We start from the raw sequence: 21125 nt of genomic DNA on the forward strand, positions 1-21125 counted from the left end.
TGATTTAAAAAAACAAACCACTTTATTCACAAAGAGAGAAGGAAAGTTGATTTCACAGACTGAAAGTTAATTCATCCATTTTGTATAGAACTTAAAAACAGGCAGTTTTCTTGGAACCCTTGCATTTTAAACTCACTTACGTCCACAGCACACATTGTCTATGTTCCTCTTCTAACACCTTCTGTTCACACAGGCTACATCAGACCTTTACTACATCTTTACTCTATGCTAGTTTCACATCAACACACACAAAAGAAAAGAGCAATAGAAAGGGATGGATGAAAACCCCAAAAGCATTTTTTGTATTTTAATTTCACCCACTTCAGACTTCACTTTCAATGGCATCCTGTCGGAGTGAGTCTTCACATTTCAGATGCTTTATCCCCCCAAACAGACCTATCCATCAATCATGTGGTAATCACAACAATCTACCGTGCACAGGATTAACATTGGCATTTAGAAATGTATTCTCCATTGCTCAAGGAGACAAGACGGACAAAGACATGATTTTCTTTAAGACTACAGGGACAATCTGAGACATGGCAAAGTAGTCTGAGTGACATTTCTTAGTTCAATAACAATTACCATTTAAGGTTAAATGCAAGAGTTCTGGAAACCTGGCAGAATACTAGCAAAGCATTTAGTGAAGCAGTGAATGTAGAGTACGCTCACTCTAAGCATGACTACATCAGTGGATTCAGACTCCTAGTTTGGTTCAATAGGCAAGATGAGAACAATACCATTCTAAAAAAAGAAAGAAGTAATGCCCAAAAATGCACATCTGAGTCATCTCTGGATGTGACAGGACTGAAGACATAATCCCAACCAACAGGACATGACGTTAATAAAATGCAAGGGCTTATGGGTAGGAGGAGGTAGATGTTGACATCTGGCAGCCAGCCATCTGTCCGCTTTTATTTTGAAGTGTAATCAATTTGATGCTACACTTATACTATGAAACAGCATCTTCATGTTTCTTTCTTTCACTCAGCATACTGCATTATTTTCAAAATTTCATTGTGGATTTTGTGCCCACAGGTACATATGTTCTTTGTTACTGCAGAAAGTCATGTTGTCCTGGGAAGAGCTGCAGACAAGCATGTGCTACCTCTGTGACAGGTGGTTTCTCCAGCTGTTTCTCCAAACCTGAGCTGGCAGCCGGGAAAATGACTGAGGGTGTAACCTGTGAGCTTCCTCCCAGTTTCACTCCCCATGGTGCAAGCACCCTAACCAACCGACAGGAGTCATTCATGCAGCAACACAGCTTAAAACCCTCGTCTGAGTCCAACACTGTATGCCTTCAGGGAGAGCCGTCTGAAAATGTGCAGTTATCCCATTATTTGAACGATTATCGAATCATGCCCCTCTCTATGATAACAGCCTTTTCCCCATGACTTCGAATGTGTTCATTCACAACAGGCATAATCACTTGGCTGGACAACACTTTGTAGAAAGTTATCCAGACTCATTCTGTTGCCTTCTAAACCTTGGTAAGCCCGTTCATGATGTCCTTCACTTGATACCTGTGTTTGCTCATGATCTGATAACATAGCTCATCCCAACCTTTACCTGTGCAACTGTGCTGGTAGTGCTACTACAGTAGATTCAATGACACCATTTTCACCTTACCAAACAAACCAAACTAGTAAACCACTCCATGCTGCAGCATTTAAGTCAACTGCTCCAAACATTTGTTCTCACAGTCCTTTAAATGTGGTCAACCAGTCATTATGGCCATGGAGCAGTGTTGACATATGGGCAGCCACAACTTTAATGGCCACAGTATTCTGACACATAAGAATTTCAGTTACATAACCCCTGACGTTCAAAAACAGCTAAATATTACAATTTGATTATGAAAACAAGGTAAAAAAGCTCTACATGGTTTAGTGTATATAAAGGGGCATGTGCACACTTTGGATCTGAAATGCCCAGTCTGAGGGACCCCAATCAGAAACATACAGAATGCTTCTGTACAGGACTGGAAAAGTAACAAAGGAATCATCACTGCACTAGTGTTCTTCTCGGTGGATTAAAGGAAGCTGTTAAGAAATACTGGTAAGGACTAATACATTTTCCTTTACATTTAAAATTATATATCATCAAAGTGTTATAATACAGAGAATGCATTTACAGACAGTTAGCCCATTGCTGGGTAGAGTCCAGTTCCTCTCCCTGGGAAGGAGGGGGGTCTCAACTCATGCTGAGCCTTACATCGGCTGGTTTGGTGAGCATTAGGGTGGGGTGAGCAGGTTGGAACAGGAAGAGCTGCAAGGCCACCACCCATGGGTTATGCTGCCATCACCATGGTAAACCTGATATGGTGCAGCATGGGAGGATCTGAAATGAATAAGAGTCTGGTTAATTATATCATACTGAGGATATTATGTGATATGTTTATGGCCATGACTCTTCAATGTGCTTTTATGAATATACACCATATGTGTAATTGTATGTCTAATTTGTGTGTGAACTTCTTTAGGAGAGCTGCCTGAGGATGCAAAATGAAATTCAGTGTAAACTGACAAAGTTGTTTTGTATCGTATATTGTCTCTGCCTTACTTAGCAGCTTTTGAAAGTGACAGTACTGACAGTACTACAAAAAGCACAGTGATCAAGTGTCTGATACACTGAAAAAAGACATTTTTATTTTTAGCTTTGTTGAGAGGAAGAAAGCACAGAAGTAGAAGAAGATAGTACGTATACTCAATTCAGACACAGGCAAAGTCACATACAGGGCACATATTAGCTAGTTCAATTGTAAATATTGATATGGAAATTTCAAAGCACAGAAGACTTTCACTTCTGCCCTGTGCTCCCTTAAATGTCTTATAACTTTACAGTGAGATCACTTTATTCTAGTCACTTACTGGTGACATCTTGAATTCTCTTACGAGAAAGTTTTGAGTGATTCTGTCTGATGTTCTTTTAAAGGTTTCTCACCAACATTTTGACTTGTGTAAGCGCTGTTAAGTTTAAACAGACAAAAAAAAAACCCAGTCTCGTATATGTGATGTCATTGCCTCACATTCTAAGTAGATGTGTGGAAAGCAAGCACTTAGTAAAGTTCAAAGTGAAAAAAATGCAGACACAGAGACAGAGATGCTCTCAATCTGCTGATTTTAAGGCTGTAGAACACAGTCCTCTTAATAAGACCTCTCTCATTCTCTGTTCCTCTGTTTTTGTCTGTTAGTCACCTCAAACCATCAGGTTTCATTCACAATTCAACAATGCCTTTATCTCACAAACACAAAAACATACATTACAGAATGTCCTATCCCCTGAACATATTGTGCTATTGTGCGATTGTCACCAAATTTGGTTGACATGTGTTGATGTGATGTCTGAGTGACCGCCATACAAAAATCTACCATAGGTGGTACTGTAGCAGTATCTGTTAAAATAGCCATTGTGCTCCTCATAACACTGATCAGCCTCAACATTAAAACCACTGACAGTTCAAGTGAAAAACATTGATGATCTGGTTGCAATGCGATGTACTGCTGGGAAACCCTGGGTCCTGACATTCATGTGGATGCCACTTGACACACACCACCCACCCAAACATTGTCGCAGAAAAAGTGTACACCTCATGGCAACAGCACTCCCAGATGGCAGTGCCCCCTCTCTAGCAGGACAATGGGCCCTTCCACCACAAAACTGCAATGAAAAATGAATGACCCAAGGAATGTGACAAAGAGCTAAAGATTTAAAATTCTTTAGATTACTATGGCCTCCAAATTAACCAGATCACAACCTGATCAAGCATCCTATGACGTCTCGGAATAAGTCCAATGGCAGGAGGAGGGACTGCACATGATCTGCTGCAGTGTTGGGTGGGTAGCGTGTGTCAAGTGGTCTCCACATGAATGCAAGGAACCTGTTTCCCAGCAGAACAATGAATTGTAACAAGATTATCAATGTCATGTACTTCACCTGTCAGTGGTTTTAATGTTGTGGCTGATATGTTCCCTCTAAATCCAAGAAATTGGACTCTTTTTACAGGAGTGCAGATTGACAGAGAGCTTCATCACATGGTGCAACAACAATCACCTGAAGATGAACATCAGCAAAACTAATGAGCTAATAATGTCTATTTCTGTGTAAGTTCATTGAGTGACACAAAAACAGTCAAAAAACATTATGCCTCCAGCTATGGCTGTTACTGGAATGGAGGCATAAAAAGACAGCTATTAACAAAACAGCCAATAATAGCTTGTGGGGTCCTACTGCATCATAAAAAAAAAAGGTTGCATGCAGTGCATGGATGCAGGAGGTCCATTTTATCATCAAAATTCACTTTCACATTAGTTTTTGTGTTCTGTCAAGTCACCCACAGTGTCCATATCTGATCATGAGGTAAAAGTTATACAGGTGGATCATCAGAAAGTGATGCTGAATGTCTGAGCAGTGAACTTCAAGTAGACTTTGAGCATGCCCATTTGTTTACATTTTGGCATATCTCCATCATGAAAAGTGATGCTGCATTAGCCATTGACCCTTCCTGTTCATAGTCTGACTCGGATGATTAGAACACAAGATCTGAAGACGTTTAAATATTTATATGATTGAATGTCTGAGGAGCATCTTACCATGATATTGGCTCATTGCGTTGTTCATTCTCTTCCTGAGTGTTTGCTCTACTTGGCTGACCAGCTTCCTCTGGACAGAGGGGAAAAAAAAGATGGACATTTGGACAGTTATATGTGCAGCTCTGATAAAGAAGTCCTGTGTATGAAAAAGATGTAGTGGTGTGCTCAAGGACTGTCTTTATACTGTTAAACTCAAGAAAAATGCAGGTGCGTGGGACCTACAGGGACATACTTACCTGTAAGTAGCCATGTTTTGAATAAAGGCTTTTAAGCTAATTACAACTGTTTTGCTCCTGCTCCAAGCATGAGTGCCTGAATTTTGTTTTTTCCTCTTAAAGATTTTTTTTTTTTTCAGATATTCACAACAGCAAGTTATCATGAATATAATTTAAAAGAGGAGATTATAAAGCAAAACCCTGACAGGGATTGATAGAGGATTTCTGAGGATGAAAATGCATTCAGTATGTTTCAAAGACCTCTAAGATACAATGTGTTTTGGTGACTGAATGTAAGCTGAAACATACTTTTCCAAGAAAACTCCACAGGGCACCTTTACACCTTTCAACAAATACAGCTCAGTGTAGCTATGTGTTCCCTGCATAGAAGAGCTAGTGTGCTGTTACTCTTTCATGCGGTTCTATTTTTGATTTTAGCATGGCCCTGGACTGCTGCCTGCATCATTTCTAGATGATCCAGGACATGTAGTATGGTATAAGCAATTCTTATCCTTACAGGAAAGCAATTTCTAAGTCCATCTTAAAACATGACCAAAAACTCATTCCAAATTGAAACAGAAGTTTATAGGAGGTCACAGAAGACTGACTTGGACAATTCAATCGATTATCTTCTAATCCATCTTTTTAGTGCAAAATTCATCAACTTTGTAGCAAATCATTGTCTGTAGCTTATACCATAACCCCACCGCCACCACGAGGCACTCTGTCCACATAGCTGACATGAGCAAACAGCTTGCCGACATGATGCCATACACACTGTCTGTCATCTGCCCAGACTGGGTTGTCTCAGTTTGTGGGTTTAACAACAATAAGAAGTTCCTGGTTTTAATTCACAGGCAGAATGGTTGGATGACAGTATACTAAAGGGGTGTTAGGCTGGTCTATGAATGGACCTGATGTCTGAAAGAACATCTGGACCCTGGAGCTAGACCAATTAAGAACCACTCCTCTGTGACATATTGACAAAACCAAAATGTTTAACATTGTGTGGGTGAAATGCACATCTTACCACAGGGGTTTCCCTCGACATTGTCGAGAAGATTGGCTGTAGAGTTGGCTGTGCCCAATCTGGAAAGGAACTTAGTTAAGAACACAAAAACTCTGGCCTTGCATGCCAGATCACAGTTATGGAGGCTGATCCATGGTGGATGATGTATGACAAATGCAGAAACCATGTTTACGGAGTATGACAGAGCTTTTCATAGATGTGTGAAAGTGTATGACTGGTTGTTGTGGCCTTGCATGGTAGCCTCTGCCACCAGTGTATGGATGTGTGTGTTAATGGGTGAATGCTTGTGTTGTAAAGCGCTTTGAGTAGTCAAAACTAGAAAAGGATACGAGTGGTGCTTCAGGAGTGTCCTCCTTTTTGACTTTCTCCTCTTTGTCTTTTCTGAAAATGTTCTGGCAATTTCAAATAGTTTCTTTCTCGTTGCTGCAGGTGAGAAAGCAGCGGAGCTCATTCACTTACCGTAGACAATGCCCTTTAAGGCTAATGCAGTTCTTTGTGAAACATCAGCAGTATTATAAATAAGGAGACTTACATTTGCCCATGTGTTTGAGTTTGTCTCTGAACATGGCATCATCCGAGACGGCCTCCATTGAAGCTGCAGAGTACTGCTCTCCTGCACACAGACACGAAAACACTACCACACTGTACACTTCTTTAATTGCACATCGAGTACTTAAACTGTAGAATAGCAAGTATTTTTAGTATGATGTCTGTAGCACAAATCCTTGACAAAACCAACAAATATCACAGTGAATGCATTAACAGACACAACACAGTATTTAGTAGAATTCAGTGTGCAGAGACAGTTGCAAATAGCTTGGCAGAGGAAGCTTGATGAGTGATATCTACCTGTGGAATTCTCCATGCTAGATGAATGATTGGACTTTGATTTCTTTGACTCATACTTCAAGCGATCTAAAAACAGAGAGCAGATGTTATGACCACTGATGTGGGGAACCAAGATGTGATGAGCTCTGGTAAAATGATATAATGCCCAAACTTCTAAACCACTACATCAATTCATCTTGACCAGTGTTGAGGAGCGGGGAGAACAGTTCTAATCTTTGCACTGTTGCAAAAATGATGTGCCTTGCTGTATTTAAAATCAGTTGCGATGTGAAATCAGTTACTTGCCAAACATTTTGTTGGTCATCATATATATGTTGTTCAACTTGTCAAAGATTCTAAAGATGGAAATTGGGTGCAAAAAATAACCCGAGCTTAAGTTCTGAGTTGAAAGTAAGATATTGAATTTTTGATAATAAAGTCAGTTTTGTCTCAGAATGGAGATCCTAATCCCAAAATATATCAATTTCTTTGTGATGATTATATTTATATTGCTGAGATTAAGTGAATAATGTGATTAAAGAACTTAGAGCTCAAAGAAGTCCATCCTTTATAAAACGGTGCCTTGATCATAAGCTGAGGGATGTAAAACTATGAGAAATGGAGACAAATGGAATTCAATTTGTCCAAGTAAAGAAAAGCAAAGAAATGTATGATAAAAAAACAACAGCAAAAACATTACAAAACTATTAACACTGCTAAATGTGACAGAGCTAAAATGTGAAAGGCAAGGAAACTGTTTGTTTATCTCAGAATCACATTTTAATCTAATGCAGGAATTTTGGGTCATACATTTTTGCGAAATGAGGAAATCAGTGTCAATCTCTTGTCAGTAGATTGGATACCAGACAGAGCTTTTACATGCAGCTTTGTCAGATTCGCCCCATCACAGGGTAGTGTCAAGCTGTTTTGGTGTGCGCTGGAATATTATTTTTCATCTACTGTGACTTGCCCTGTACTGGCTGCAACCAGAAAGGAAGCACTGCTGTGCACGGGTTATCTCCCGTTTGTTGTTTGGATAACAATGTATTTAATGTTTGACCTCATCAACTTCATTGCTTTTTGTAAAGATGTGATTATTCTGCATTTGATGGCAGCAACACATTTCAAAGAAGTTGGGACAGGGGCAACAAAAGACTGGGAAAGTTGTGGAATGCTCCAAAAACAAATGATTGGAACATTCCACGGGTAAACAGGTTCATTAGTAACAGGTGATAGTATCATAATTGGCTATTAAATGGGCATCCTCAAAAGACTTAGCCATCACAAGCAAGGATGGGGCGAGGTTTACCACTTTGCCAAACACAGGATTGTATAAAAGGATATTACTACGTGGGCTCAGGTACACTCTGTAAAACTGTTATTGGTAAGCACAATTTGGTGGCAAATGATTGCATTCTGTTTTTATCAATGTTTTACACAGAGACAGGGAATCAGGGTTGCACCATGCAATCCTGTCTCATAACTCACTGCAAACCATGCCACATTGTGGAGCAGTCATTCCAGCAGAGCAGGGCTATATGAAATGGAAATGGTGAGTCATTGCTGATATGAATGGCTTATGCCAAATTGGACTAAAGGGACTGTTCACTCATAGGTCAGCATGAATCCACGCACCTCAACACGAAGGCCAAATTCACAAAGGCCGAATTCCTGAAAACTAGTGCCTTTGCTTTTCACATTTAAGCTCTAACATTCTCTAGTGTTAGTAACTTTGGGTTGCTGATATTACTGTATGGTTTGTAAACATACATTTAAGTTTCATTACTTAGACAAAACAAATTACAAAGAGACGAGCATTGGACCTGAGCATCAAGGCAAATAGTGGTAATAACAGGACAAAAAACAAAGGCTTTTAAAGGTGCCCTGTGGAGTGTTTCCTATAAACAAACAAACCTTATGTTTACATTCAGTGTTAAACACCAAAATGCATTCTGTGTGTACATATTTTCTTCCTCCCAAACATTTGCAAAGTTGATTTTTTAAAACTATTTTAAATCCACCATTGTTTATATTCCTATCAACTAGCTTGCAGTCTTCTTTCCTGCACATGTTGGCACATTGGAATGGAATATTGACAGACCATTGGCAGGACTGTGTACTGCGTCACCCGCATTGTATGCATTCATGTGTGTCCTTATGCACATGCACGAGTCAAATGAAATGGGGACCTGTTCATAGAAAAATGCTACCTAAAAGTCAAAAACTCCACAGGGAACCTTCAATGACAAAAACCTTAAAAGGACTTTTCAGTAGCTCAGTATTAACTGTCAAGTATCTCACAACCTCAAATCTGAATGCTTTTACTTTCTATGTATTACTTTCAGTGACTACAATCCTGTGTACAAAACTATACCACTTTAAACAGAACAGTTATTGACAGTGACCTACAATTCTGACATCATGAGCAGAATTTCTTTGTGTATACTGAGTCGAATGCACACACTCATACCTCTCTCTAAGGCAATGAGGAACTCGCGGTTGCGCTGCAGCTCTCTCATAAACTCCTCATTCTGCAGGAAGAGGGCAATGCGCTCGTCTTCCAGATACTGCTTCAGTTTCTTGTCTTGCTCTGTCACTCCTGTTGTCAAACCTGGACCTCCAATACCTCCTTCAGCTCCAGAACGAGAACCAGATTGGGCTGTCCATTGGCTTATTGAGGAAACTGAAGAGGAGGATGATGATGAAGGCTGGGATAGACTGCTCTGAGAGCTCTGCTAAGGGAAAGACAAGTGAGGTTATTGGTCATAACATCAACCCATGCTGTTTGATTATGGAACACTTATCCAGAAGACGATAAACTTGTTTTAAAAAGTCTTAATACTATTCTGAATTGGACACATTGTTTTTCCCGGGGCTGATAATGGACATTACTGAGGAGTAAGACATCTTGCTTCTTTCTGATCTCTGATGGGTTGTACCTGTGCAGTACCTTTCAGGCAGCTGACTAGGCTCAGACCACACAGAAGCCACAAAGAACAGTTTCTTTTTTGATATCTTTAACTTTGGTCTCTCTTTCAAACTCTTGACAGAGACGGCTGGAAAGATATTAATGAACCAACGGTCATGACCAACTCATAGCATTGCACATGAAAAGGAGAGTTAATAAATGCTTTCCCCTGGGGGCAATAAATATCCGTAACTACAGCAGGGTCAATTGACCAGGAGTAAATCCAGATAATTTGCACATTGGACACAGAAGTTCAATGTTAGACGGTGTAAGTGTTTTTTTGTGTGTGAAAGGGGCATTTCATTTCCTTGTATCTATTACAATATTAGAGATTTTCAATGGGGTCTCAGACTTCTAGACCCCCCTGTTTATACACATCAAAGCAATACGAGGTCACATCAACCGCCTAGAGACACTCCAGAAAACACCTTTATCATCCCTAACAACCATTTATACCATTACCTAGGTGCTGTACATCTTTGCAAGGACCAGTAGTTCCTTAGCCCTCACAAAGTGACACCCTAATTATGACTAGTAATTACACTTCAACTCCTGTAACATCTTTAACAACACTTAAACAATGCTGAACTTGTTCAGGTGTCAATGCTTTAAGAGGAAAATAAAAACTAAGAAACCAAATGCAACCACATGTGTATACTGACTTTTTTTACCTTTATACTGTCCAACTGCTGTGGCAGGATCCGCAAGAAATCATCTGGGAGATTTCCAAGCAAAGGAGGGTTCCAGTTCCGGTAGCTTCTGACCTGCTGGTGACCTGGAGGTGGCTCTGCTTCAAATCTATGAGAGCCCATGGAGTAACAAGACACATTAATAATTCGATCAACTGCATTAGGAACATAATCAACTTGTTTCTAGCAATCTCAAACAACTATTAATTATTTACATCGTTTAAATTGCCCACTCAAAATCACATAGGATGGCCAGTGCAAGGAAACATTTATTTGATTCCCGTATTTCATTAACAGAGAAAACGGATATCATGAGTGAGGAAATGCCTGATGATTTCTTGCAGATAAATGAGACAAAGAGGAAAGATTTGCAACATTGTCATACAAATCAAGTAGGCTGACTGAATATCTGTTAAAGAGGCTATATTAAGGTGTTTAGAGTATTCCCTTTCCTTTAGTTTGTTGTATAGCTTTTTGCAAATGTAAATGTCACCAAAGGGAGTTATGGTCTCAGACAGATAAGACTCCTCCTGAACTGTCTAAAACACCTCGTCAGTAGTCCAGCCTTTTCTTCTTTTACTTATCTACATCACTGTGTAACACAGCACCATCTCCAGCAAAGGGACCACCCTCCGCCTAGGTGACAGCCCATATTTGCCACTGTGCCATTCTTATACAAAGATGTGGAAGATACAAGCAAAGCAGACAATATTTTTGATGGAAATGTGAGGGAAAGGTCCTCACAACGACTGAAAACTCTTTTACTCTTGAATTGCTTCAGTAACTTTACAAATTCAAGAACAGATTGATACCAACTGTCTGTGACCTGACATCAAACATGACAGCTTTAAGTTTTGCCATGTTTTATGTTGCTTCACTGCTTTGTTTTGTAGGTTAGCCTTTGTGTTAGACTGTTGCTCGGCTAATGTGGCAACTCTGATGCAATTTTGGACTAATAAAGTAATACTGAGGGCCACTCAAAATAAAATGTTGGAACATTAATCCTCATTTGAAGTCAACTAAGTATTGAGAGTAAGTAAGTAGCTAAGTACTAAGTAGTGACTAATTAACTGTTTTTTCATGTTGCTTTTAGAGCTGCACAAATAATCAAAATATTATTGAGATCGCAATATGGCCGTGTAATATCCAAATTGCAGAAGCTGCAATTTTTGATAAAGGTCCACATGTTTGTTTGGTACAGACACTTACAAATGTCACATCATGATTTTAACAGATTTTTCATGAAAATGAAAAATTTAATGCAAAATATGCTCAAAACATGATTTTGACATAATGCAATTGTGAATCAGATCACAAGTACATTATATGTCACAATAATCTTTTAACCACATTGTGTAGCCCTATTGATTTTTGTCTGTTTACATTGTTGTATATACTGCAGCACCAGCTCAGCAATCGTTAGCTTTGTTGTTATAGACATTGTAAATACAGATAAGATCCCTTGTATTCAGCACAGTATGCAAGGCTCTTGTTCTCAGTGTGACAATGCACCTTGTGGCGGCTGGAAAACCTGTTGGACGATGGCCCATTAAGTGAACAAAAAGGTTCACTATAATGCTAATTAGGTGCCCTGCTGCTGCTGTCTGCAACACACACACACAGAATGTGAAAAAATAAAACATGTAATTTTATTTGACCGTGTCCCTGTCCCAAGAAATGGATCCAGGGGAAAACCCACTTACTACATTTCACAAGCTCAAACAAATCTTAGTTTTAGTCTTACTTGTGTATTATGTTTTTGATTCTGAATCTATTTTTACATGTTGTTAAGGGATAAAAGGACATTGAAATCTTGAAAATCTAATCTAAGAAATGGAGGAGGAGCACTGCAGTGTGGATCTCTGATCAGACAGGACAGGACATACATACTGTCGTTCTGATTAATAGGAGATGGGGTGTGGGTGGGTGAAATAATTCATCTTTGATGAGGAACAAATTAATAACATAACCTGGACTTCAGGTTGGACCACCTCCAGGATGGCAGCATAGGGAGAGAGCTCCCCACCGAACCAGAGTAATAATATAATAATACAATAATATACTCCCATAAAAACTGAAAAATTCATTTTGACTAAGTGCATAAAGAAGGGGGGTAAGACGTCTACCAAGACACCGAGTAATAATTGCCAGCAGAAAGCAGAGGTGGACGAAGAAGACGAGGCACAGCTAGCTAACAATCAGCGGTCAAGGCTAACAAGCAGCAAGGTGGGATAAACTACGCTAGCCCCGAGTGGAGAAATGGCTGATTTGGAGCTTATTCTGCAAGAATTAAGAGGGTTCCGCAAAAAAAAACGAAGAACAATTAGGGACAATCAAGGGAGTTCAATTCCAGACTCTCTTCCCGGCCAGGCTGTGAGTAGGACACAAAGACGAACCCAAATCTACGATGCAATAGAGGAAGCAACGGAGGACTTGGCGAGCAGAGTCTACACCGAAAAACCATCAGAGCATCAGAGACAATGATGGAGCAGATACGGCGGCTGACCTGCAGACAGGCGAGTGGGGAAGGGCGCGTCCTCCGCCGGACGAGATTCAAGCTACAATGCACCTTCTGTCAACTAACGGAATTTGTACCCTTAGCTTTACTTTTTTGTTGTGCTTCACATCCTTTCTTTTTTCTACCGCTCTTTGAGTTTGGCACATATGTGCCTGAGGAATGGTGAGTGTAAGGTGGGAAGGTTTCCCCTTGGAGCCTTTACGTGAGGCTCAACAGGGTCAGGCTAATAGACCCCTACATAGGAAGTCACACGGACTATTTATGTTAAGGTGTATGTCATTTAGTGTGATGTTTGTTCCATATTCATTTGTTCACTCCCTGTTGGTTCTAGAGGGGAGGGGGGAGCTTACCAAGTTCAAGTATGCAGTTGAGCTGGGAGTCACTTAGATGCAAAATAGACCTATAAAAATGGTTTCACTCAAAATAAACGGGGTACTCATCCCAATTAAGAGGGCGAAAATTTTATCAAATTAAAGAAAGATAAAATCCAAATAGCATACCTACAGGAAACTCACCTAGACGACTTTGAACATGCTAAATTAAATAAAATGGGATTTAAATAGGTACTTTTCCTCCCATAGATCAGGGAGGTGGAGAGGAGTGGTAATCTTGATATCCAGGGCTGTAAATTATGAACGCATATTTGAATATAAAGATAAAGAAGGTAGATTTGTAATGAGTATAGGCAAAATAGAGGGTACGTTGATGAGTCTCTTTAACGTGTATGTTCCTCCTGGTAGTGACTGCTCCTTTTATAAACATTTATTTGAACTAATGACAACAAAAAGCCAAGGGATCTTGATATGCGGTGGCGACTTTAATATTCGACTAAACCCGAAGATGGACTCTTCTAATGGAAAGTCTGAAGCAAAAAACATTAGTAAAAGAATTAATACTTTGATGCATGAAATGGGTATTGTAGACGTGTGGAGAGAGGTGAATCCGACGGGTCGAGACAACACACACTACTCACCTGCTCATCAAGTCTATTCTCGGATGGACTACTTTTTTACATTTAAAAAAAAAAGATTAGACAAATGTGAAATAGGCCCCAGAACTTTCTCAGATCATAGTCCCATTTACATTTTAGTCCACCTGGATACTAGGATTAAGACTACTCTCTGGAGGTTGAACTCAAACATTTTAAATAATCCAGCTACCAAAGAAGACTGAAAATTGAAATTAAATCATACTTATAACACAATGATAAGGAAGAGGAGACTCAATCTGTGCTCTGGGATGCACTGAAGGCCGTGATTAGAGGCAAAATAATAGCCATTTCCTCTTACGAAAAGAAAACTAGACAACAAAAACTTGGAAGACAAATTGAAGAAACTCCAAAAAGAACATTCAGAATCTCTACAGGATAGGATTAAATCCAAAATTATAGAACTAAAGAAAGAAAAAGATGAAATAATACACAAGAAATACAAAAAAAGCTTCTTCACAAAGCAACAGTATAACGAGACAGGAGGGAGGTCATTGAAGCTTCTATCATATAAGCTACGAAAACAACAAGCTGACAGAACTATACACAAAATAAGAAACCCTAGGACAAATGAAATAGAGCTAGTCTAGAGAAAATTCAACAATGCTTCAAAAAGTACTACAAAGTACTGTATTCTGAACCACAAATGAGCGATGACCACCAGATTGACCCCTTTTTATCTTTGCTACACTTACTGAAGGTCATGAACGATCAAAATGATAAATTACTTTATGTCTGGGATTAAGACCAGACACTGTGAAGGGATCTGAAAACAAATATATGTATAATATCCTATTACTAGTGAGTAAGAAAGCAATCACAAGAAAATGGTTGGTAAAAGATTCTCCTACAGTCGAGGACTGGATCAAAGTGGTTCAGGATATTTTTATAATGGAGAAGCTAACATTCATTCTCAGGCTTGAACAAGATAAGTTTAAAAGTTACTGGAAAATCTGGATAAACTTTATAACAACTTTTAGGCAAGATACTGGGTAATGTGATAAAACGCCTTAGTTTTTGACTCCACTCATCTGGTTCAATTTTCTCTCTTTGTTTCAGCAATTACACTGTTATCAGTCAGCGTTATACATGTATGCAGAAAACTATCTTTATTTAATCTATAATTATTATTATTTGTGTGGTTGATTTTCCTCCTCTCCTCTCCATCTGTATACATTATGCCTGTATACATGCCCCATCTCTGCATGTCACTGACTTCACTTCTTCCCCGGAGTCCTTGTGCTTTCTAGTCCTACAGGCTCCCATGGATCCTGGCCGTGCCCGGGTCGTGGATCGTGGATGCGCCTACTGCCATGGCCCTGCCTGATCGGGGATGCGCCTACTGCTATGGCCCTGCCTGATCGTGGATGCGCCTACTGCCATGGCCCTGCCTGATCGGGGATGCGCCTACTGCCATGGCCCTGCCTGATCGGGGATGCGCCTACTGCCATGGCCCTGCCTGACACCCACCACTACTGTCGCTAATATTAGTCATATCTCTGTTACATACGTTCCACTACTATTATTGTAATGCATTACTACATACTATCCTTACCGTTAACCACTACTACTGATATCACTAGTAATCACATTTCCATTATGTGCATTTCATTATTATTGCTGTAATACTTCTTTATGTACTTTCATTCCTGTCAACCATCCATTATATTTTGTATACATTGTGATCTCGTTGATCTGCTCTGTACATGCGACATCTATTGCACGTCTGTCCGTCCTGGGAGAGGGATCCCTCCTCTGTGGCTCTTCCTGAGGTTTCTTCCGCATTTTTTTTTCCCCCTGTTAAAAGGGCTTTTTTTTGGGGGCAAGTTTTTCCTCACTCGAATTGAGGGTCGAAGGACAGAGGGTGTCGTCTCTGTACAGATTGTAAAGCCCTATGAGGCAAACTGTGATTTGTGAATTTGGGCTATACAAATAAAATATGATTTGATTTTGCCACCGCAGTCATTTTTACCCCACTTTAAGATATTGTTTGCAGGAGAAGTAATGAATGACGAAAGGTGCATATGGGGCAGACAGATTGATTAATTTCAGAGCTGTTATTGTTTACTTTTATTTACTGCTGTACATTTATCTATTTTATTTATTCTATTTTTATTTTTATAGTTATCATTATCACTTCTCACTTGTTGGATTCTTAAGTTCCCTACCAGTCCAGAACCTGTATAGGAGTACTGTGATAGGAGAGAGTATGGGTGCTTTTGTAATGATGTGAATTTTTTAAAATTAATTAATTAATTTTTTTAATTATTTACCTATTTTTCTTTCATTATCTACTTGGGTGATAAGACTTGTGGCATATGTATACAAACTTAAGAGCAACATGTATAACTTATTTTTTCTTCATATAAAAAGTTTAATAACAAAATGATAAATTAATATCTAAAATAACAATAGAAGAACTGCAATCTGCAATTGGGAGACGAAAGGGGGGGAAATCTCCAGGGATAGATGGTTTCACCTCAGAATGGTATAAAGAATTGCAGGACCAATTAGTTCCAACACTATTGAAAACGTTTAACTGGGTGCTGGAAAAGAGAAAGATCCCCCCCTCCTGGAGAGACTCAATTATTTCTATCATTCCTAAGGAGGGGAAGGATAAATTAGAATGTGGGAACTACTGTCCTGTAAGTGTTTTAAATATTGATTATATACTGTTCACCTCCATACTATCTAAAAGATTGGAATTGATCCTACCAGACCTAATACGTATGGACCAGACGGGTTTCATTAAAGATAGACAGACCCAAGACAACATCAGGAAAACAATAGTTATGAGACAAGGTACACAACAAAAACTGGAGATGCTTATAATTAGTTTAGATGCAGAGAAAGCGTTTGACTCAGTGAGATGGTCTTTTTTTATACAAAGTGTTATTAAAATTTGGCTTTCATACGACCATAATTGAAACATTTGCAGCACTCTACGATAAACCAACAGCCAGAATTAAAATTAACGGTGACCTTACTAAGTCATTCATTCTGGAAAGAGGAACGAGACAAGGATGTTGCACATTGCCACTCCTCTTCACCCTGTTTATAGAACCCCTGAGCCAGTGGATCAGGCAGAGGTCTGATTTAATCGGGGTAACAATGCCATCTAGGGAACAAAAAATGGCCCTGTTTGCCGATGATTTATTGATAACTATATCACAACCTACGCAGACACTCCCAAAATTGATGAAAATGTTAAAGGAATATGTTTTACTATCTGGATACAAAATTTACATAAATAAGACCCAAGTAATGGCACTTAACTATGACTCACCAACTGAGATTAGGAAACTGTATAAACGGAATTGGGATGCAGATTATATAAAATATCTGGGAGTCACATTGCCAAAGGACTATTCAAAAATGTTTGATTTAAACTACGGACCTTTAAATTCAAGGATAAAATCAGACATACAAAGATGGAATGTTATCCCCTTTTTGAGTTTAAGCTCCAGGATTGACTCAGTTAGGATTAATGTTCTTCCACGAATGCTTTACCTCTTTCAGTGTCTGCCAGTTAAAATACCACCTAATCAATTTTGAGACTGGGACAGGTTATTATTAAAATACATATGGCCGGGAAAAAAAGGCCAGGATTAAATATAAAACTCTGCAATTAAGAAAAGAAAAGGGTCGAATGGGCCTTGTCTGCCTACAAGAATATTATTACGCAGCTCAGCTGAGACCAGTAGTTTGCCTATATTCACCAACATACACTGCGGAATGGAAGGAAATAGAAGGCATGAAACTAAAAAGAATACCAATAACATCCCTGTTAGCAGATAACTTGCAAGGTGAATGATGGTTTCAGATGATCCCATGCTGGACACTTTTCTGAAATCCTGGCGGGGAATAGTTAAAGTGTGCAAAATAGGGGATGCATCTAAACTACTGAGGTGCTGTGCCTACGATTCGGATTTTGCACCAAATAAAAATGATGGCAGATTTAAGGAATGGACCTCAAAAGGTTTAACTACCTATTATTTGTTTCTTCACAAGGGAGCATTCCATAGCTTTGAAGCTTTACAGAATAAATACGGGCTGGGAAAGGATGACTTTTACAGATACTTGCAAGTTAGACATTACTTTGACCGAAACCTAAAAAAGGCTTTAGAAAAAAGTCAGAGTTTCTGCAGGTATTTCTACCATTACTCAAATCCGGAACATGCAACAAAATCATATCCAGACTGTATATTGGCACCCAACAATCAAAACAAGAAAGCACAGAATACATAAAGAAGAAGTGGGAAAAAGAGGGAAATGTAATGATTTCTGCTGAGAGTTGGGAGAAGATATGCCAGCTACAGTGGATCTCAACAGGTTCGAACATATGGAGAGTTTTCCTGGAAAAATTTAATTTAATTTAGTTTATTTGATAGGGACAATGCAAGTTAACATAGTAACACTTCACTCGTTACACACAAGTCAATGTGACTGATGTTCTGCATACAGAGATTATAGCTAATGCTAGTTTCCAACTCCCGTCCCTAGTTAGGCTTTTAGTAAAAGAAAGAAGGTAAGAAAAAAGACATCAAAATTACATACCAATACAATAAAATGTACAATACATCTAAAATCATACCAAGTCATGACCCATTAAAAATGCATACAGCTCTGATTTTGTTTCAGCCAGATTTTAACATTTTTGTTAAAAATCCTAATGTCTCGGGTTAGTTTTATTTCGGTCGGTAGTGAGTTACACATCTCAGAACCCTTTATAGAGAAGGCTGATTGCCCAAAGGAGGTCTTACGGCGCAAGATTTTACAGTTACCACTTGCTGTACCCCTGGTGATCCTATCACTATTTTGTCTGCTAAAAAGACTGCACAAAACATCTGGTGCCAAGTTCTACAAACACTTAAAAAACAGTTTAACAGAGGAAAATTTTAGGAAATTATCAAAACTAAGCAAATTATACTGCTTCAAAATGTGACAGTGATGCCACCTTATTGGTTTCTTGGCCATTATTTTTAAGGTTTGATTATACAGAGATGCAATTAACTTAATTGTAGTCGGAGAGGCCTGACTCCACACTGTAACACAATACGATATATGAGAAAAAAAAAAGCTGTGCCGTTTTGATATGGTATATGATTTCTAGTGATTTGATTTTTAGTCTGAAGCAATTAAAATTGTTTTTTATTGTTTTTGATATCTTCTTGACATGTTTGTCAAATTTGAGTCTGGAATCCAGAACTACACCCAAATATTTAAAATCCTTTACCATCTCAATTTCCTCTCCCTGCAATGTTATGCAAAATTTTTCTGATTGTGGTATGTTTTTGATGGAGAAGCACATGGAAACTGTCTTTTTCTTATTTAGGGTGAGCTTGTTATCATAAAGCCAATGACATACCCTGCTCAAAAATGAAGATAATATCTCAGCTGCCTCACTTGATGTCTTAGCTGACGCATATATGACTGTGTCGTCTAGCTCACAACCAGCCCCCGGACAGCTTTCAGGCAGGTCGTTAATGTAAAGACTAAAGAGCAACGGCCCCAGGTTTGAGCCTTGAGGAATGCCAATTTTATTTTGTTGAGGAGCAGACTTTTTTTGGTCGATTCTCAGACATTGCTTTCTTGAATGTAAATAGGAAGCAAACCAACTAAGAGCTTGTTGAAAAATTTAATTTTGACAACTTTGATAGCAGGATGTCGTGGTTGACAGTGTTGACAAACACCTTCTTTAGGTCGAGAAACACTGCACCCACAACATTACCCCCATCCATAAAACACTTCAGATTTTCGACAAAAGAGCAAATTGCTGTTTCTGTGGAGTGTTTATGTCTAAACCCAAACTGCTCAGGATATAAAAGTTGGTTTGACTCTAAATAATCAACTAGTTGTTCTTTCACAACTTTTTCCAAAATAAAAAAAAATATTGTGAAATTTTTTGTTACACCTGTCCAGAAACGACATCAAGGTGGCGGCGATGCCTGCTGGAGACTCTGTGGGACTAATGGAGCGAATCATTTTAATTTATTCTGGAGTTGCCAGGTTATTAGAACATATTGGGAAGAGATTCATAAACATGTAAATAACATATTAGGAGTAAACATCACCTTCAAATGTGAAACTGTATTTGGGTGATATATTGTTCTGAAACTGGAATTTCAATAACAAAAAGCTACTCGGTATGCTATTGGTAGCATGCAAGAAATCCATCACGAGAAAATGGTTAAAAGTAGAGCCGCCCACCATTGAGGAATGGATGGACATCGTACACGAGATCTACATCATGGAAAAGTTGTCATTTTTAAAAAAACATTTTTTACCAGATCTGGTCTGAATGGACGGAGTACATGAAGCCAATAAGGTCAGACTTTATTTGACTCTGTCATTCACTCTTGATTCATCTATTTATTGATTTATTTTAACAGTCTTGAGAGGTTAGCCCCCCGGGTTTGTTGTTTGTGTTTGAAAAAATTTAGAAAAGAAAATTTTAAAATAAATAAATGAATATTATTACACCCACTCACACCCCATCCCCTATTAATCAGAATGATAGTCTGTATGTCCTGTCCAGTCCGATCAGAGGACTAAGATCCGCGCACCACATTATGCAGCGCTCCTTCCTCCTCCAGTTAAATAGAGCATTTTGCTCATAATACAGTCAAACAGAGTTATTGTCATCATCTTTATTGTTTATTGATCAATATCAAAGGTAAACTCCATGTAGAAAGAGAGGACTGTCAGTAGCTGTGCTGTGCTGATCAATGCGATGAGGTCAAAATCCATGCACACGGATTGTGAATCCAAGAGCACGGTTTACAAATCCATTCACACAGATTTCCACATCCAGTTATTTTTTCTACCATGTGACCCTAGAGGGGCTCCGTAGTTACGGACTGAGTCAATGAGAAAATAAAACAGCGTGTCTGGTTCCAGAGGGAGGAGAGAGAAACTCAGGGCCCTTATCTGTTCACTTTGGTCTGGACTACTCATGTGTGCCACCTGGTAGTTGTTGGTGCACACTGCAACTAATGCAAAATCAGCTGGATAAAATAAAATTCCCCCCTCCTTTTCTGCCGCATCACAGCACCTTTAACGCTATGGTAATGGCGTCCTCTTAAAAGGAGAAACATTTGTAAGGATCAGATTCCTGCTCTTGCTTTGTACAGTGGTGAAGTTTTTGGTTTACAATCGACATGCAGCTAAGTGAAAGCTAAAAACACTAGCAGAGCTGACCGGAGATGGTGAGCAATGCTGGCTCAGGGCTCTGTGCTTTGTACTTGTACTGTACTTGCACAACTATTACAGGTAAGAAGTTGTCTACTTGCTAGTT

At 39.1% G+C, this 21125-nt stretch overlaps 1 protein-coding gene across 4 annotated transcripts in view; it reads right to left on the minus strand.

Moving 5' to 3' along the window:
• cuedc1b (CUE domain containing 1b) overlaps window positions 1-21125 on the minus strand; it is a 43611-nt gene continuing 22486 nt past the window's right edge. For 2 of the 4 annotated variants that reach the window (XM_084351417.1, XM_084351416.1), the window contains exons 4-11: window positions 10296-10431; window positions 9136-9397; window positions 6687-6752; window positions 6370-6450; window positions 6167-6260; window positions 5838-5896; window positions 4593-4662; window positions 1-2340 (exon numbers count right to left, since the gene is read on the minus strand). In XM_084351417.1, the coding sequence (XP_084207543.1) occupies window position 2340; window positions 4593-4662; window positions 5838-5896; window positions 6167-6260; window positions 6370-6450; window positions 6687-6752; window positions 9136-9397; window positions 10296-10431 (769 nt within the window). In that variant the 3' untranslated portion in view covers window positions 1-2339. Of the gene's footprint in view, window positions 2341-4592; window positions 4663-5837; window positions 5897-6166; window positions 6261-6369; window positions 6451-6686; window positions 6753-9135; window positions 9401-10295; window positions 10432-21125 lie in introns of all 4 variants that reach the window. The other 2 variants (XM_084351419.1, XM_084351418.1) reach the window with 2 other exon arrangements.

The sequence above is a fragment of the Pagrus pagrus genome (genome assembly GCF_965226575.1).
Source record: "Pagrus pagrus genome assembly, chromosome: 4".
Lineage (NCBI taxonomy): Eukaryota > Metazoa > Chordata > Actinopteri > Spariformes > Sparidae > Pagrus > Pagrus pagrus.